Consider the following 20,491-nt stretch of genomic DNA (forward strand, 5'->3'; position numbering starts at 1 on the left):
GAAACAATGTGAACTGCAGTCTCCACTGAGGTGCATGATTGAAGTCGCTGCTCCTTTAAAATGTTTTTTCCTTTAACTTCTATGCTAGTACCATTTTTTTCTGGCCTCAACTTACAATGTTAGGGGGGAGAGGCAACACAGTGATTGGATATTACGTCGTAGGGAGGGAGTGGTTTTTGCTACCCAGGGCTGGCTTGTTCATGCGCACAAGGAAGAATACAAGAACTGTGCCCATAACTGTGGAACGATCTCCCTCTCCATGTGAGACAGACCCCTTCTTTGGCTATTTTTAAGATCCTTCTTAAAACCCATTTTTATTCAATGGCTTTTAACCCAGCATGAGACTTTAAACTGTTTTTAACTTTTTTAACTGTTTTTAACTTTTTAACTGCTGTTTATCTAACAAATTGTTCTTCCGGGTAATTTGTATTTGCTATTTCAATGTGTTTTTTTACTTCTGTTTTAAATGTTATTTTTTTTAGTCTGTCCTTTGCCTTTATTTCTTTGTGGTGTACAGCCCTTTGTTCTTCAACTGTGGTTGTTTTAAAGGGCTTTATAAATAAAGTTGGTATGGTATGGTATGGTATGGTATAAGGCATATTGTCCCATACAGGCCTCATCTAATGGTCCAATATTTTACAGAGCACCGTTGAATTCTTACTCATCATGTAACAAAAACAACTAACTTAATTAACCTTTCCAGCCTGATGAGTCACACCGGAGAGCAAAAGTTATGTCGGCTGCCAGGATTTAACATTTGATAGCTGTAGGACTCGCTGTTGCAGGTCCCCCAGCAGGGGTCAAACAAACAAACCTTTTCTCAAGAGACAGACAACCATGTGTCCACCAAGCGGTCATTGTGTGATGTCATTGTGTGATATCATCTTTTAAGGTGCCTTGAACTCAAAAAGGTGAACAAATAACCAATAGAAAAGCACTCAGAGAGCGCAGTCTGTTCCAGGCCCCATCTACTAAAAGTAAATAATGATTTGATAAATAATCCTAAATATTTCATGAAAGTTTTATAAAAATCTGCCCATAACTTTTTTATTTGAACGATTTGGCATAGGTAGAGGTAGCGTTTTTGTCTTTTTTTCATTTTGGTAGGGATCATTCTATATCTACCAATCAACAAATTGAACTCTCTGGCTCCACCCCTCTAGGTATCCCACCATTGCGCTGCTTGCTACCTAAGTGCAAGTGTGCAAAATGTCTTTGTTGTTTCATTCAAGTTTAGATTAAACTTTTTTAAAAACAACTAGTAATAGTCCTGCAGTCCTGGGTTCAAATCCAGGCTCGGGATCTTTCTGTGTGGAGTTTGCATGTTCTCCCCGTGAATGCGTGGGTTCCCTCCGGGTTTTCCGGCTTCCTCCCACTTCCAAAGACATGCACCTGGGGATAGGTTGATTGGCAACACTAAATTGGCCCTAGTGTGTGAATGTGAGTGTGAATGTTGTCTGTCTATCTGTGTTGGCCCTGCGATGAGGTGGCGACTTGTCCAGGGTGTACCCCGCCTTCCGCCAGATTGTAGCTGAGATAGGCGCCAGCGCCCCCCGCGACCCCAAAAGGGAATAAGCGGTAGAAAATGGATGGATGGATGGATGGATAGTAATAGTTGTCATTAAACAGCACACACCAGTGTTTCCCATATATTCATTTACTTGTGGTGGGCCGCTACAGGTAACTCAATGGCCGCCAAAAATTAAAAGATAAAAACATTGTATTCATTTTTTATTTTTTTATTTTGCGATGCAGTAAGTAACACTTCAACTTCCAGGTGATATGTGTGCTACCATCTCCTGCAATCATGTTCCACAAAACATTGATATTGTCATTAGTTTTGAAACCAAGAGTTTGAGGGTTAGTCAGCACATACACAAAATGACATGTGTGCTGCAGGAGCAGGAGACTTCTTGAGGAGTACAACGTTAGCGGGGGAGTGGTTAAGAGGGGTGGCGTATAATTCACCAACTCAAGTATTTCATATATACTTCATATATATATATATATATATATAAATATACATATATGTATGAAATACTTGACTTACCGGGAATTTTAGCTATATATATTTATTTTATTATATATGTATATGAATACAAGAAATAGTTGAATTTCCGACGGCACCTATCAAATACACTGTAATAAAAACACAGTTGTTCTACTAACTTTACTGTACTTGCTGGTTACTAAAAAAACAACAACACTTTTACCTTTCACTATTTGAGTAACCTTTGTTCTGCCATTTGCGTATTGGCGAGCGATCTCCGAATCCGGGAACATCCTTCACGGATATGTTGTAGATATCCACAAATGAGAACGGGATGTTGCTTCCAGCTATCAGCACAGCCATCTTTGTCTCAGCATAAGATACACCATCGGGTCTCCATTTTTCGAGGTGAGCCATAATACTGGGTTGTGAACGATGCTGCGCTGCGGACGCTTTGTGCTTCGCTGACCGTTCATGGCTGAGTATATCCGTTCGGCTGCCGTGTTCAATGGAGAAGTCTGTTCTACAAAATTTACAGGCAACATACCCCTTCCCCTTCGAACTCTCCTGGATAAACTGAAATTCTTGTTTCCAATCGTTCTGGAACTTGCAAGCGTATTTCTTCATTTTGCTCGTCGACGGTGTAATATATTGGGTTGGAGTCAATAACCAGGCGACGTGATGAAGTTACGTCTCTTTACTTTTGGCTTCAGTACAGACTCCCTAATGCATGTTCCTTGACTGCACTTAATGTAGAATATATTTACATTCTATTCTATGTACAGTAGATGGCAGTATTGTCCTGTTTAAGAGGGTCTCAACATTGAGTCAGGTCTGCATGGTGGCCCCCAGCCCCGCCTGAATTTCGGGAGAAAATTTGTCCCGGGAGGTTTTCGTGAGAGGCGCTGAATTCCGGGAGTCTCTCAAAAAAATTCGGGAGTGTTGGCAAGTATGAGTAACAAAAGCAGCAACAACAAAAAAATTGAGCAAAACAATATAATACAATATAATACAAACAAAAAATATGTTAATACTAATAACACAGATTGGTTTTCAAATATACGTATAACTTATTATTAGCCTTCTTAAAGAAAATATATTCATTGTTGCCGATAATGCAAATTATATGATGACATAATATTGACACTGCCATAATAGCTCTAAGTACTGTATTTTGGCAATCTGTGAAAACATTGCTTGCACACACACACGCACGCACGCACACACGCACACACACACAGCTGATGTTCATTACTGTCCCATACACTCCGGAAACACCTACCAGCAGGCAGGACACACATCCTCTGCTTTCATCTATGACATCATGTTGTGTTGCCTTCATGTTGTGTTGTTCTAATGTTGTGTTATCCTTTTTTTGAGTTGTGGTTAGGACTGCAGCTATCGATTGTTTTAATAATAATCAATCCTTTAGTAATTTGTTTGATTAGCCGCAATGCAAATTTGAGGGAAAATAGTTAATCACACAATAAATGTTCTGCTCGCCATAACCTTATTTTTTTCCAAATAAATGCACATCATTAACATTGAAGCAGTACGCGTGCATTATTATTATTATTATTATTATTATTTTTTTTTTTTTACATGTCAGTGCTTTATTCCACGTCACACATCACAGCAGCCATACACCACTGGTCCAATGTGCACTCAATTGCAATGGCTGTGCGGAAACTACACCGGCATATTTTAATTTCTGGGCACTATATGTGGTGTAGATTTGATCCATTTTTATTAGTTACACTCAATAAATGAATGATTGAAGGAACCGAATGTAAACCAATGCTTTTTTTCTCTCAGATTCTGGACCAAGGTGGACACATTTTCCGTCCCTCTCTTAACTCTTCTGCTTTTCTTCTTTATACCTTGTCTTTTTCTACTTTTTATTTTCTAAGAGCCTATCTTTTTGCACTGTTCTCTGAAATCTACAACATGCAATTTACAAACTGGGCTCTCAACTCAATTGACAAGATCTTCTCGACGAGAAGCACAGGTTTGGGGGAACATGCATGGCCTGACAAGACTTTTGCTGCATACATAAGGGACTCTTAAAAGAAGTGGCAAGTCGTGCGCCTAGCAGTTTTTTCTATTGAAGACATTTGAGATATTTATCTATTTAGAACTGTGATAACAGGGCATCTGCTGATTGAATTGAGCATTGCTGTGGTCTATTAACAAATTCAGAAGATGATGGCAGCCGTTCAATTAGCCGAAGGCTGCCCATCATGATTGTATGGGCAGAGCTGTGAGCACCCAGACTTTGTCAATCTCAGAATTGACTGGCAAATTGGATAACATCTTCGAGAATGGGCAGAGCTGTGAGCACCCAGACTTTGTCAATCTCAGAATTGACTCGCAAATTGGATAACATCTTGGAGAATCTTTCTACCTTGCAGTGGTTTGCTGCTGGATACATGAGGGACTCTTAGAAGAAGTGGCAGTTCTTTCTGTTTTAGACATTGAAGATACTGTATCTATCTAAAACTGGGATAACAGGGTATCTGCTGATTGAATTTGGATTAAGCATTGCTCTGGTCTATTAACAAATTCAGAAGACGATGGCAGCTGTTCAAGTAGCCAAAGGCTGCTCATAGCGATGGATTGGATGGGCAGAGCTGTGAGCACCCAAACTTTGACGATCTCGGAATCGACTTGCAAATTGGATAACATCTTGGAGAATCTTTCTACTCTGTAATGAGAAATTATGATCAATTTGAGAAATGATATGGACAATTCGAGCTGACAAATCATTAGAATGTTTGCTCTCCCAAACCAACAACAATCTTTATTTACAAATCGACCGCCTCGGCCTTAGCAAGGCTGTGCTGTAAACACCCCAGCAACACCAATACAGTGAAAAATGCCTTTAACATCGGGCAGAGCGACATTCAAGCCTTCAGACATAACACAGACTCATGGACAGATAGATACGCACACATACCCCCAACCAATTGCCTTCGTCGCTTACCTCCTTGTTGTATGATGGTTTACAGAGCAGCGCCCTGATGGCAGCAGCTTCGATTCGGCTGACCCCCGCCTCTAACTGTATTGTCTTTCTGCTCTTAGAAGGTTGTACTTCAAATCAATATTTTTTTTTAACTGCAATATTTAAAAAAAAAAGCTATTCTCTAGCCCTTATTTTTTTAATCAAATAATGCATCTAATCAAGTAATCGTTGCAGCCCTAGTTGCTGTGTCTTTATGTTGTGTTGTCCTCATGTTGTGTTGTGGTCATGTTGAAGTGGTGTTGTGATCTTGTGATGCGGTGCTCCAGCAGTGAGACATGTGACATGCTGGGATGGTTGTGTTGAGGTGGAAGTTAATGAGCTTCTTTCATGTATGTGTGAAAAATAAGGAAATGGCCTCCAGGTTGTGATGCAGAAGACGACACAGCAGCAGGTCGTCCTCATTAATTCCATTTTGTGTGCTGACTGGTTGCTGGAAAACTGCTGCTTGTGTCAGGAGGTGAAATCACCAGCAGCGATATGTCTGCCCTGTGGGACCTGCTTCTTTTTTTTTACATTTCCAATCACGGTTTTCATCATCATCCTTCTTGTTCCATGTTCAAATGTTAATGACAGCCACACCAGCAGGGGGCGGCATGTTTTCTTGTAGCATTGTAATACAAGGTCACCTAGCATGAGCTACTCTTGCTATCCATCCATCCATTTCCTACCGCTTGTCCCTTTTGGGGTTGTGGGGGTGGGTCACAAAGCCAGTAGTAGTGGCTTACCATCGCCCTTTGTGTTGTAAAGTGTTATTACAGACGCAGACAATGTGTTCAGTACTAATGATGATGTGTTCAGTACTAATGATGAATCTTTTTTAAAGACATTATTTGTATCCTAAACGTTTGCTACTCTTTAATACACCCTTATTAGACACAGCCTATTTTCTTTTTTCTTAGTACGTCCATTCTCCATCCAGTACACACGCACACACAGATTAGGTTAGTGAACAGTGGTTCCATTCAGGCCTTTCAGGGTCTACCTGCTGCATGGAACCAGAATGTTTGCTCAAGTGTTTTTATTGGAAACTTGAAGCGTCTTGGAGAGAGCACATAAATGCAGAGAAAAGCTAACGTGCCTGGCAAAGAACAGGAAGTGAACAGTAATGACTGCTGACTGCCATCTTGAACCCTTGGTTTTCAAAATGTGTTATTGTTGTATCATTGTATTTGTGTTGTATGTGATGGTTTACGTGTTTACTTGTATGTTTGCCAGATGAAGAAGGAGTTGAGTGACAATGACTCCATCAGTCAGGAGGTGGTTGGCAACGCGCACATAGAAAACTACGCCTTAAAGATGTTCTTGTATGCTGACAACGAGGACCGAGCTGGACGATTCCACAAGTAAGTTTTTGGTGTTTCAACTTTGTGGATTTTTACGTGTGCTGGATCCTGCACTTTATATCGCCATCTGGGGACTGAGCACCTGCTTGCAGCCAACATTCTCAGCATTCTTTGTCCGCCATTATGGAAATCAAAGCTGCGGTGGTGGATGCAGCCTTGCTCGCTGGGTTGATAGCTGCTGAGCACGTAGTTGAAATGATTGGAAGTGGCTGTGTGTGTGTTTACATGACAAGTCACACATGTTACACTAACACAAACAAATAATAACATATAACCCTACAATTTTTTTTCTCCAGCTTATTGAAGCCAACAAGTAAGTCTTTATGCCCTGTTTCTTCACAAGTAAACGTGTTCTGCTTATATCAGTAGTGCGCAGGCTCCATCCAGTGGTACACCAAAGAATAACTTAACTAAATATTCAAGCACAGTGTAACTGTTCAAACTGTGTGTAATGTTGGAGTGGCCAAAAATACAAACATACTTGTTAAATAAATCCCTTCCTTGTTTTTAGAGAATATGTAGGCCTACCTCGTGACTTTATTTTAATATTGGGTCATTATGGTGGTACTTGGAAAACCAAGGGTTTTTTGAGGTGGTACCTGGTGAAAAAAGTTTGTGTGTATATGTGTGTGTGTATATATATATATATATATATATATATATATATACATACACATATATATATATATATACACATATACAGTGGGGCAAAACAGTATTTAGTCATCCACCGATTGTGCAAGTTCTCCCACTTAAAATGATGACAGAGGTCTGTAATTTTCATCATAGGTACACTTCAACTGTGAGAGACAGAATGTTATATATATAGAACTTATATAATTCAACTTAATAGATTGAATATCTAATAAAAGCTTCAATCTATACTCACAGCAAACAATGGCAAATGTACATTTGCTTCAGATTCAAGTGTGTGCTGCTCCTTGTGGAGACTCACTTTTGTAGAACATTAAATGCAGAACTCGTTATGTATTTTCCACATGTTCGTACTTCCATGTCCAGAAGCACAAGGTAAATAATGACAGATTAGATTTTTGTCTGCGCTTCAACTGGAGTTTTACTGCTCATAAACATCTCCATACTTACATAAAGACGCTGAAACGTCACTTAAGCTGTTACATGTTCCTCAAGCAGCTTGTTTGTGTCACGTGCAGGAACATGATCAAGTCTTTCTACACGGCTAGTCTGCTGCTGGATGTCCTGTCTGTCTTTGGAGAGTTATCGGACGAGGTGAGGTCTTCTCTTCATTTTCTTGATACTACAGCATTCATGTGAGAAAATGAGATGGAGACACACCCTATGCCGCTTTTCCACCAAAACATCAGGAAAAAACTTCATGGTAATCTATGTGGTTTGTGTTTTCACACCTCATCTCAAAAATTGGATCATCCATTCAGATTAGGCCAATGACATGCTAAGTATTTCCGCATTGATGTTATACAAAAAAAACTACTCTATTTTTACCGAAGTGAAAGTAAAATACAAAGGCAGTAATATACAATATAATTCTAAAACCAAAAATGTTTTATACCTTTCTGGCCAAAAATACATTTTCCAAGAGAAGGATGAGGGTCAGGTGAGTTCTTATGATTCAGTTCATTTGTAAAAAACAATTCATAGTCCATAAATGTCTGTGTTGAGACGACCACACAAACACATTTGATTGATTTAGTCTTAGTATCAGCCTGTTGAGCAGCTTGCATTAGCATTAGGTCCACTCAGCTTTTATCTAACAAAACAAATGTGTTGCAGACTACTATTGCAGCTTATACAATGTATGACTACATAGAAAATATTTGATTTACCTTTGATGCACTAATTTACTGCTTCCTGTATAGGAAACAGTGCTTCCTACATATAACGAGTTTGCAGAGTCCCTTGTTGCTGCAGTCAGCTGAGATGGTCAAATGGCTGGCTGCTGCAACCTACTGACCTGACTTTTTTTCTTATAATATTGCTTATGTTTTTTCAACTCTTCACCATTTTGTTTGGGCATGTTTTCCAAAAATTATTCACCTCTGATTTATCAAATATTAGGGAATTACTAGAAATTCAAGTGGTAGAAAAAACACTATAACAATGTGTACACACAATCCAATAAGACAGTGTCTCTTTGTACCTTCATTTAACGCAGACACTTTTTTGTTTTTATTGAAATCTAATAAGTTCTCAGTGCGTCACAGTTATTTTCTTTGCTGCTCTATTAGCACAGTGTTATTTTTGTGATCTTAAGGATGATTAGTGTGGTGCTGAGGCTAAACAAACAGGCCAAAAGTTCACAATACGCCACCGAGCCATTGTACCTTGGCCTTATCTTCCAGCAGCGCCAACACTCCATTCTGTCCAATGCAAACCTCACCCTACCAGAGCCACTCAGAACTTTTACACACTTAACCCAGAAATGTGTGTTTTCTAAGACCTGTTATGGTCCCATGAGTTCAAACATTAAAGCACAATTAGGGTTGCGTGACATAGACAATTTACGATATACAGTAAATGCTATAAATTTGACCAACAAAAGCGCTTTTAATAATATCATTATATTGTATTGTACATGTTGCTGATGGATTTCAGCTGTATCCAGCAAATTTGACCGAGACAAGCGAACAAACGAGTCTTCAATTCTTGATAGCGGTTAATGTCTCTCCACGGTACAGAGTCACTTCTAAGTCAGCATCCTCACCTCCGTGGCGGAAAACAAACTATGTTTCTTACATATATCATTCTTGAAGGCCGATGAATAGCTAAACATGCTACACTACACGAGAGATCGACAAATTATCTTCAGGGCCAATATTTGGCATTTTGACTTATAACGGTTTTGGCTTCTTTTAATCTGTAAGTCTTTTTTGTTGTTGTTGCGTTTTTTTTTTTTTACAACTACACGATAACTATATCAGCAGACACAATATATACACGTATGATACCAGTATTATTTATTAAAAAAAAAAATTAGTAGATAGTTATAAACACTGCTCAAGCATTCGCTCGTTTGCCCTACATCTGATTTTCCCATTTGCAGCGCTTACAAAGAAAGCTACTTAAATTGAAGCCCTGTTCAGCTGTATACTGTTCATGATTAAAAAGGAACTGCACTTTTTTTGGAATGTTGCCTATCGTTTATAATTATTATGAGAGACATGACAATAGATTTATTTTTTTTTTTTCATTCTAAATAATAAATAAATGCGATCAACATTTTGTTTATAATGGAGCATATAGGAGCCACCATTCCGTCTATAAAGCCCTTAAATAAGCATCCAAACACCTCCATTGAGGTTGTATACAAATTATTTAAGTATAAATGTAATGTAGTAACAGACACATTTATAATAACATTTAATATTTACGTATTAAAACATACGCACTGCATTAATTAAAAAAACACATAACGTTTGCTCTTTGTTTTCTTCGTCACTGATTATTATTGCTAACTATTCAGACCTAATGAGAGCCAACAAACATAATAAAACACCACTTACTGTGCAACGTCTGCTGTCATTAGGATGCCGTTTGCTGGGATCATCTGTTGGGGGAGGGGGGACCAAGCAACTTCGTGTGGTTCTTTCCAGTTTTGGGTTCTAAATGGCTGTCAAAGTGTACCAACTTGTCAGAATACCTACTCAGACGTCTTCTGTCCAGGTGAGATGCATGAATTATGATCTGCAAACCCCGTTTCCATATGGGTTGGGAAATTATGTTAGATGTAAATATAAACAGAATACTATGACTTGCAAATCATTTTCAACCCATATTCAGTTGAATATGTTACAAAGACAACATATTTGATGTTCAAACTGATAAACATTTTTTTTTGCAAATCATTAACTTTAGAATTTGATGCCAGCAACACGTGACAAAGAGGTTGGGAAAGGTGGCAATAAATACTGATAAAGTTGAGAAATGCTCATCAAACACTTATTTGGAACGTCCCACAGGTGTGCAGGCTAATTGGGAACAGGTGGGTGGCATGATTGGGTATAAAAGCAGCTTCCATGAAATGCTAAGTAATTCACAAACAAGGATGGGGCGAGGGTCACCAATTTGTAAGCAAATTTTCGAACAGTTTTAGAACAATATTTCTCAACGAGCTATGACAAGGAATTTAGGGATTTTACCATCTAGGGTCTTTAAAATAATCAAAAGGTTCAGAGAATCTGGAGAAATCACTGCACGTAAGCCATGATATTACAGACTTTTGATCCCTCAGGCGGTAAAGGATATCACCACACGGGCTCAGGAACACTTCATAAAACCACTGTCAGTAACTACAGTTGGTTGCTTAAGCTGTAAGTGCAAGTTAAAACTCTGCTATGCAAAGCAAAACCCATTTATCAACAACACCAAGGAACGCCGCTGGCTTCGCTGGACCCGAGCTCCTCTAAGATGGACTGATGCAAAGTGGAATAGTGTTCTGTGGTCTGACGAGTCCACATATCAAATTATATTTGGAAACTGTGGACGTGGTATCCTCCGGAACAAAAAGGAAAATAACCATCCGGATTGTTATAGGCGCAAAGTTCAAAAGCCAGCGTCTGTGATGGTATGGGGGTGTATTAGTGCCCAAGGCGTGGGTAACTTACACATCTGTGAAGGCACCATTAATTCTGAATGGTCCATACAGATTTTGCAGCAACATATGTTGTCATCCAAGCAACGTTATCATGGATGCCCCTGCTTATTTCAATAAGACGATGCCAAGCCACGTGTTACAACAGCGTGGTTTCGTAGTAAAAGAGTGCGGGTACTTTCCTGGCCCGCCTGCAGTCCAGACCTGTCTCCCATAGGAAATGTGTTGCGCATTATGAAGCGTAAAATATGACAGCGGAGGCCCCGGACTGTTGAACTACAGAAGCTCTACATAAAACAAGAATGACAAAGAATTCCACTTTCAAAGTTTCAACAATTAGTTTCCTCAGTTTCCAAAGGTTTATTGAGTGTTGTTAAAAGAAAAGGTGATGTAACACAGTGGTAAACATGCCCTTTCCCAATTACTTTGGCACGTGTTGCAGCCATGAAATTCAAAGTTAATTATTATTTGCAAGAAAAAATAAAGTTTATGAGTTTGAACATCAAATATCTTGTCTTTGTAGTGCATTCAACTGGATATGGGTTGAAAGGGATTTGCAAATCATTGTATTCCGTTTATATTTACATCTAACACAATTTCCCCAACTCATATGGAAACGGGGTTTGTAGAATAAACTTACAGTGAGCAAGGAAGCATCACACCACTCGATGATGTACACATAGTGACACATGGAATTGATCACGGCGCTGCTATAAGTAGTTTTTCTGCAGTAGTACTTATAATAAAAATATCACTAATACTTGGTTAATATTCAAATCACAAAATGTAAATGGGGTATTGTTGGTTGTTTTTGAATGTTTCTTTATTGGATTTTATGGGCGAAATAAAGGAGTTCCTATGGGCTCCGCTGTAAGCAAAGTTTTTTTTACAAGTTAAAATGCATTAAAAAATGTGAACAAAAGGCAAAATTCCCCAAAAAAAGTGCAGTCCCCTTCAAATAGCTTTTACTCCAAGTGAATATCGGCTCCAAATATTGGTTATTAACCTCCTTGATGACTAATAATCATTATCGGCCCTGGAAAAAACATATTGGTTGAGCTCAACACTACATACCGTAGGAGGAAAAGCTAACCACTAACCACAACCAAGAGCTCTTAAAGGTTAACAAAGGTGGGCTGACTGATACAAATATCGACACTAACGATACCAAGTCTAATACATGATATCATTGTATGGTTAATACCACAGTGCCATCCATCCATCCATTTTCTACCACTTATTCCCTTTTGGAGTCACGAGGGGCGCTGGCGCCTATCTCAGCTACAATCGGGCGGAAGGCGGTGTACACCCTGGACAAGTCGCCACCTCATCGCAGGGCCAACACAGATAGACAGACAACATTCACACTCACATTCACACACTACACAGTGGTTAGATCGAAATTTTAGTTTTTTAAAAATATTTTTGTTATGATTTACAAACTCAGAAAATAAGTCCCTGACACAGAAGGGCTTTAAAGGCAAAAAACAAAGGATTTAAATCAGAGCCAATGATAGGAAATAATTTTAATATTTTATAGATATTGTTACACTGCCACTCTGTGTTTGTCTGAATATGATTTTGATCAAACATTGACTCAATCAATGATCTTGAAAATTCTAAGTCTCAGTATCAGCATTTGTATGAATGATACTGCCCCTGTAATTACCTGGTATTGGATCGATATCACAATTTATAGTATCACCCAAAACTAATGTAAAGTATCAAACAACAGAAGAATAGGTGTTTATTACATTTAAACAGAAGTGTGGATGAAACCAAGTTACCGTAAAAAGTAACAAGATATTATCAGTAAATTAACACCTTATGATTATAATATGTACAATATATGAATAATAGTTCTGACAAAATAATACAACCAAAAATTGTGCAATATCTTAGCGCTAATGTCAGCATCAAAATTGGAAGCTTTTGTATCCTGTTTTGAAATTGTTAAATTATCATGTAGATGTCAAATAATATATGGTGAGATAAATCGTTATCACAGTAGGCTGCAATATATATCGCTATATAGATTTTAGGACATATCGCCCATCCCTAGGTGCGCTATACTAGTCCTCATCCTAACAGTACTTTGAGTCCAAACATTACAGTACAACATATTAGTCAACATCCTAACAATACCATTCCTTATCAGTCCAAACTTCGGACTGATCCCAGCAAGAGTACAACTTTATACCTTTCAAGGTCCATCACACTGACCCATAAATACATCTTGTATGATGAGCATTAGCTATTTGTCATGGTAACTGTAAAACACACATTTTTGAAGTGGTAAGAAATGTAAAGAGTTAATGGATGTATCCCGGCTCCACTAGAATATCCAGCACAGGAAGTACGCCCGGTGGAAGGCCACATACATCCATAACTGTCTGAAGAGTGGCGAGACACCTCAGGCTGGGCCAGTCGGCATGAACCTGGAGGAGGAAGCAGGTGGGACATGCTGATATAAGGAACACGCTTGAGCATGTATTTTGTGAGGTTGTGAATGCTAACAGGAAAAGAGATTAGATGTCATTCTTTTTCCTTGGTCTTTAATTTGACTGCTGCCTTTGGTAGTGCTCCTCATCAACCACACTTTCACTTTTACTAACTTTTTCTCTTCTTGTGAACGACTGCCCAGACGCTCAATCAACCCTATGTCATTTTTACACTAGTCACTTTTCACAACTTTCTTTTTTCTGGGAAAGAAATCAGCCAATGAGTTTCTGATTGATGATTGCGGCTAACGGGCCTAACAGAGCTAACGAGGCATGTGGTGTCCCACTGCCCTTCAGCATGCCGTGGTCAGACTGCTGCAATGTTCTAGAAGAGTGACTCCATGTTGTACATCTGGACATACTTTAGGTTTTCCTTCTTTTTTATTTTTTTTTTTTATTTTACTTTTTTTTTTTTTCACTCGCCTTCACATTGCCTCAAAGTCCTCGCGGGACGACACAGCAGCAAACAAATGAAGACCATCTGCAGAACCCCGCCCACTTCACACGCACGCACACACAAATGCACACAAACACACAAACCAGCCATGACATCACCCGTGGGAGCCCTAGGCTCTGCACGTGTGCAAACTTTTTTACATGACTTGCATCTTTTTAATTGGGATAGAATTGCTCTTTTTGACAAAGTTGAACTGGCCTGGAAATATTTTCACAAAAACTTCTTGAGTATAGTAAACAAACATGCCCCTTTTAGAAAATTTAGGGTTAAAGGACATGACAATCCGTGGTTTACATCGGACCTGTCAGATGTATTGCATGAGCGTAATGCTGCTTGGGCCAGGGCACATAAATCAGGGTTTGAAGCAGATTGGTTGAATTTTAGACAATTAAGAAATCAATTTACCTCTCCCCTACGGAACGTCAAATCAGAATTCTATTTGTCCACAACAACTGAAAACCTCAAACACCCAAAGAATTTTTGGAAAATCATCAAATCTTTGTCCGCCTGTTGTAATTCAGTCAATCTCCCACCTAGTATACTTGTTGATGGTGTCAGAGTAAGTGACAGAAGATAAATGGGTAGTTATTTTAATAACCTTTTTATTTCCTCTGGTTTTCTCTACAATTCTGACAACTCTACTGAAGTTCCGCTAACTCCGGAAAGAATCGTTGAAATACCCAGGTTTTTAACTTTACGCCCTTTACCACAACAGAGGTCATGAGGGCTCTAAAATAACTTAAACCTAGAAAGCCAGCTGGCTCAGATAAGTTGGAGCCGCTCTTTTTAAAGTTGGCAGCTGAAATTATAGCTGAACCACTGACTCACATTTTTAACCTAATTTCAAATGAAATCCCCTTGGATTGGAAATCTGCCCTTGTAATCCCCCAATTAAAAGGAGGTGACCCTAGTAATCTAAATAATTACAGACCGATCTCTAAACTCTCTGTTCTGGCAAAAGTGCTTGAATCCCTTATCAGTGAACGGATAAAAAACTTTTTGGACACCAACTTTGTTCTGTCACCATTTCAGTCAGGTTTTCGCAAAAATCACAGTACTGTTGCTGCTGATATGAAGTTTATAAATGATGTAACTGAAGCTATTGACAAAAAGCAGTGCTGTCTGTCCCTCTTTATTGACTTTTCAAAGGCATTTGATACTGTTGATCATGTAATTTTAATCAAACATCTTTCAGCTATTGGTTTTTCTCAGCAAGCAGTTGGAGGGTTTGCAAATTACCTCACCAGTAGAACTCAGGCTGTTCAGATAGAAGGTTCCTCCTCAAACGTACTGCAAGTGAAAAAGGGTGTCCCTCAAGGTTTTGTGTTGGGCCCCTTATTATTAAAGTTAAAGTTAAAGTACCAATGATTGTCACACACACACACATACTAAGTGTGGTGAAATGATTCTCAGCATTTGACCCATCACCCTTCATCACCCCCTGGGAGGGGAGGGGAGCAGTGGGCAGCAGTGCCACGCCCGGGAATCATTTATGGTGATTTATTCATTATTTACATAAATAACCTTGGACAGAATATTCCGAACTCAACTTTCCATTTCTATGCTAATGATACTGTCATATACTGCACAGCACCAACTCCTGCTGAGGCCTTTAAATATCTACAATATGCATTTGACAGAGTACAAGTACTACTTTGTTATCTTCAACTGGTTTTAAATGCAGAGAAAACAAAGTGTATGTTCTTTACCACATCAAAAACTGTAAGATCAGCACTGTGTAAACATTTTAACAAGAAATGGGCAACAAATTATGTTAGTATCTTCTTTTAAATATTTGGGATTTTTAATTGATGACCACTTGAGCTTTAAGGAGCACATTCATCCATCCATCCATCCATCATCTTCCGCTTATCCGAGGTCGGGTCGCGGGGGCAACAGCCTAAGCAGGGAAACCCAGACTTCCCTCTCCCCAGCCACTTCGTCTAGCTCTTCCCGGGGGATCCCGAGGCGTTCCCAGGCCAGCCGGGAGACATAGTCTTCCCAACGTGTCCTGGGTCTTCCCCGTGGCCTCCTACCGGTTGGACGTGCCCTAAACACCTCCCTAGGGAGGCGTTCGGGTGGCATCCTGACCAGATGCCCGAACCACCTCATCTGGCTCCTCTCGATGTGGAGGAGCAGCGGCTTTACTTTGAGTCCCTCCCGGATGGCAGAGCTTCTCACCCTATCTCTAAGGGAGAGCCCCGCCACACGGCGGAGGAAACTCATTTCGGCCGCTTGTACCCGTGATCTTATCCTTTCGGTCATGACCCAAAGCTCATGACCATAGGTGAGGATGGGAACGTAGATCGACCGGTAAATTGAGAGCTTTGCCTTCCGGCTCAGCTCCTTCTTCACCACAACGGATCGGTACAACGTCCGCATTACTGAAGACGCCGCACCGATCCGCCTGTCGATCTCACGATCCACTCTTCCCTCACTCGTGAACAAGACTCCTAGGTACTTGAACTCCTCCACTTGGGGCAGGGTCTCCTCCCCAACCCGGAGATGGCACTCCACCCTTTTCCGGGCGAGAACCATGGACTCGGACTTGGAGGTGCTGATTCTCATTCCGGTCGCTTCACACTCGGCTGCGAACCGATCCAGCGAGAGCTGAAGATCCCGGTCAGATGAAGCCATCAGGACCACATCATCTGCAAAAAGTAGAGACCTAATCCTGCGGTTACCAAACCGGAACCCCTCAACGCCTTGACTGCGCCTAGAAATTCTGTCCATAAAAGTTATGAACAGAATCGGTGACAAAGGACAGCCTTGGCGGAGTCCAACCCTCACTGGAAATGTGTTTGACTGACTGCCGGCAATGCGAACCAAGCTCTGGCACTGATCGTACAGGGAACGGACCGCCACAATAAGAAAGTCCGATACCCCATACTCTCTGAGCACTCCCCACAGGACTTCCCGAGGGACACGGTCGAATGCCTTCTCCAAGTCCACAAAGCACATGTAGACTGGTTGGGCAAACTCCCATGCACCCTCAAGAACCCTGCCGAGAGTATAGAGCTGGTCCACAGTTCCACGACCAGGACGAAAACCACACTGTTCCTCCTGAATCCGAGGTTCGACTATCCGACGTAGCCTCCTCTCCAGTACACCTGAATAAACCTTACCGGGAAGGCTGAGGAGTGTGATCCCACGATAGTTGGAACACACCCTCCGGTCCCCCTTCTTAAAGAGAGGAACCACCACCCCGGTCTGCCAATCCAGAGGTACCGCCCCCGATGTCCACGCGATGCTGCAAAGTCTTGTCACCCAAGACAGCCCCACAGCATCCAGAGCCTTAAGGAACTCCGGGCGGGTCTCGTCCACCCCTGGGGCCTTGCCACCGAGGAGCTTTTTAACTACCTCAGCGACCTCAGCCCCAGAAATAGGAGAGTCCACCACAGATTTCCCAGGCACTGCTTCCTCATAGGAAGACGTGTTGGTGGGATTGAGGAGGTCTTCGAAGTATTCCTTCCACCTATCCACAACATCCGCAGTCGAGGTCAGCAGAACACCATCCGCACCATACACGGTGTTGATAGTGCACTGCTTCCCCTTCCTGAGGCGGCGGACGGTGGTCCAGAATCGCTTCGAAGCCGTCCGGAAGTCGTTTTCCATGGCTTCCCCGATCTCTTCCCATGTCCGAGTTTTTGCCTCCGCGACCGCTGAAGCTGCACACCGCTTGGCCTGTCGGTACCTGTCCACTGCCTCCGGAGTCCTATGAGCCAAAAGGACCCGATAGGACTCCTTCTTCAGCTTGACGGCATCCCTCACCGCTGGTGTCCACCAAGGGGTTTTAGGATTGCCGCCCCGACAGGCACCAACTACCTTGCGGCCACAGCTCCGATCTGCCGCCTCGACAATAGAGGTGCGGAACATGGTCCACTCGGACTCAATGTCCAGCACCTCCCTCGTGACATGTTCAAAGTTCTTCCGGAGGTGGGAATTGAAACTTTGTCTGACAGGAGACTCTGCCAGACGTTCCCAGCAGACCCTCACAATGCGTTTGGGCCTCCCAGGTCTGTCCGGCATCCTCCCCCACCATCGCAGCCAACTCACCACCAGGTGGTGATCGGTAGAAAGCTCCGCCCCTCTCTTCACCCGAGTGTCCAAAACATGAGGCCGCAAATCCGATGACACAACTACAAAGTCGATCATGGAACTGCGGCCTAGGGTGTCCTGGTGCCAAGTGCACATATGGACACCCTTATGTTTGAACATGGTGTTTGTTATGGACGAACTGTGACGAGCACAAAGTCCAATAACAAAACACCACTCGGGTTCAGATCCGGGCGGCCATTCTTCCCAATCACGCCTCTCCAGGTTTCACTGTCGTTGCCAACGTGAGCGTTGAAGTCTCCCAGTAGGACAAGGGAATCACCCGGGGGAGCACTTTCCAGTACTCCCTCGAGTGTTCCCAAAAAGGGTGGGTACTCTGAACTGCTGTTTGGTGCATAAGCACAAACAACAGTCAGGACCCGTCCCCCCACTCGAAGGCGGAGGGAGGCTACCCTTTCGTCCACCGGGTTGAACTCCAACGTACAGGCTTTGAGCCGGGGGGAAACAAGAATTGCCACCCCAGCCCGTCGCCTCTCACTGCCGGCAACGCCAGAGTGGAAGAGGGTCCAATCCCTCTCGAGAGAAGTGGTTCCAGAGCCCTTGCTGTGCGTCGAAGTGAGTCCGACTATATCCAGCCGGAATTTCTCGACTTCGCGCACTAGCTCAGGCTCTTTCCCCCCCAGTGACGTGACGTTCCACGTCCCAAGAGCTAGCTTCTGTAGCCGAGGATCGGACCGCCAAGTGCCCTGCCTTCGGCTGTCGCCCAGCTCACAATGCACCCGACCTCTATGGCCCCTGCTATGGGTGGTGAGCCCATTGGAGGGGTGACCCACGTTGCCTCTTCGGGCTGTGCCCGGCCGGGCCCCATGGGAACAGGCCCGGCCACCAGGCGCTCGCCATCGTGCCCCACCTCCGGGCCTGGCTCCAGAGGGGGGCCCCGGTGACCCGCGTCCGGGCGAGGCAAATCGGGGTCCATGGTTTTTCATCTTCATAAAGGTCTTCGAGCTGCTCTTTGTCTGATCCCTCACCTAGAACCTGTTTGCCTTGGGAGACCCTACCAGGGGGCTTTATGCCCCCGGACAACATAGCTCCTAGGATCATTGGGACACGCAAACTCCTCTACCACGATAAGGTTGCAGCTCAGAGAGGAGCACATTCAGTATGTTGTAAAAAATCTGAAACTTTTACTGGGATTTTATTATAGAAACAAGTCTTGCTTTTCTTTTACTGTGAAACAGAAATTGGTGGAAACAACATTTTTACCTGTTATTGACTACGGAGATGTCTTGTACATGAATGCTACTGCCGGTTGTCTCCACAAGCTGGATAGTGTGTACCACGGGGCACTGAGATTCATCACCAACTGCGCTCCCCTTACTCACCATTGTGTGTTATACTCAATGGTTAACTGGACATCTTTATGTGCTCGACGCCTTAATCATTGGTACGTTTTCATCTAAAATAACATTCTTTGTATCACTCCATCTTATCTATCTTGTCTTTTAACAAAAAAAACAAGGAAGCCACAAACTCTGTTCAATGAATGTTTTTCAATTTGTCATCCCCAAAGTAGGAACTGAACTGGGCAAGAAAGCATTTTTGGTTTTCAGCATCGAAGCCTTGGAATAACCTACAATCGAATATTCAACTTCAAACGCTTGTTACATTAAATGAGTTTAAATCTTCTGTGAAATGATTGCAGTCTACCTTGTCTGTATGCACATGTTTCATATGAGCAAGTTTTAATGTTTTAAATGTGATGTTTTATGTGTTGTGTACTGTTTTTAATGTAACCATGTTGCTGCCCTCTTGGCCAAGTCTCCCTTGGAAAAGAGATCTTTGATCTCAATGGGATTTTACCTGGTTAGATAAAGGCTAAATAAAAAAAACATTCAACACACACACACTAAGTGCATGTTTTAATCCCTGCATGCATTGGTGACAGCATGGTGGTTTATTCACACAAGGATGTCCACATGTCAATCACCCACTGTACTTTTATTAACTAGTACATGATGTAGTTATTGCTGCTGGACCTTGTGTCTATCATCTGGTTGCCAAGATGGTGTGATATAAATCAACCTAAAGGGGACCTATTATGTAAAACCAACTCTTCTTACCTGATGGTACCTGTTTTTGTGTATTTAGAATTCCCATTGGCCCCAAAAATTTAAGATTTAACCATGGATGCATTGCTGAGATATTTATGAAATAATCTTGCTTTCCTTTATACTTCCTCCAAATGAGCTATTTGGAATTAGCTCTGTCCTGTGAAATCCACGGATATTTCTGTATACAGTATGGTAGAAAATGTACCTGAATATATTTGCGTTAGTCTGCCGTTGTAGTCAATAAGCTTCTTTGTCGCTATTGTCTTGTTGTAGAGGGCTCAAACATGCACATGCATCCTACGCTATTGCTTTTGCTAATACAAAGTAGCGTATAGTTCTAACTTATATCTGTCAGAAGACTCCATATGGTAGTGCTAAAAACTACTGCATGGCTGAAAGAGCGAAGACAAAGTTGAAGTCGAG

At 41.8% G+C, this 20,491-nt stretch overlaps 1 protein-coding gene across 1 annotated transcript in view; it reads left to right on the forward strand.

The window, feature by feature from the left end:
• The window catches only part of vta1 (vesicle (multivesicular body) trafficking 1), a 66,154-nt gene that overhangs the window by 38,632 nt on the left and 7,031 nt on the right, over positions 1–20,491 (forward strand). Inside the window, exons 3-5 of the mRNA XM_061901373.1 lie at positions 6,228–6,355; positions 7,528–7,603; positions 13,283–13,397. Coding sequence (XP_061757357.1) covers positions 6,228–6,355; positions 7,528–7,603; positions 13,283–13,397 — 319 coding nt within the window. The remainder of the gene's footprint in view (positions 1–6,227; positions 6,356–7,527; positions 7,604–13,282; positions 13,398–20,491) is intronic.

Source organism: Nerophis ophidion, linkage group LG05 (assembly GCF_033978795.1).
Source record: "Nerophis ophidion isolate RoL-2023_Sa linkage group LG05, RoL_Noph_v1.0, whole genome shotgun sequence".
NCBI lineage: Eukaryota > Metazoa > Chordata > Actinopteri > Syngnathiformes > Syngnathidae > Nerophis > Nerophis ophidion.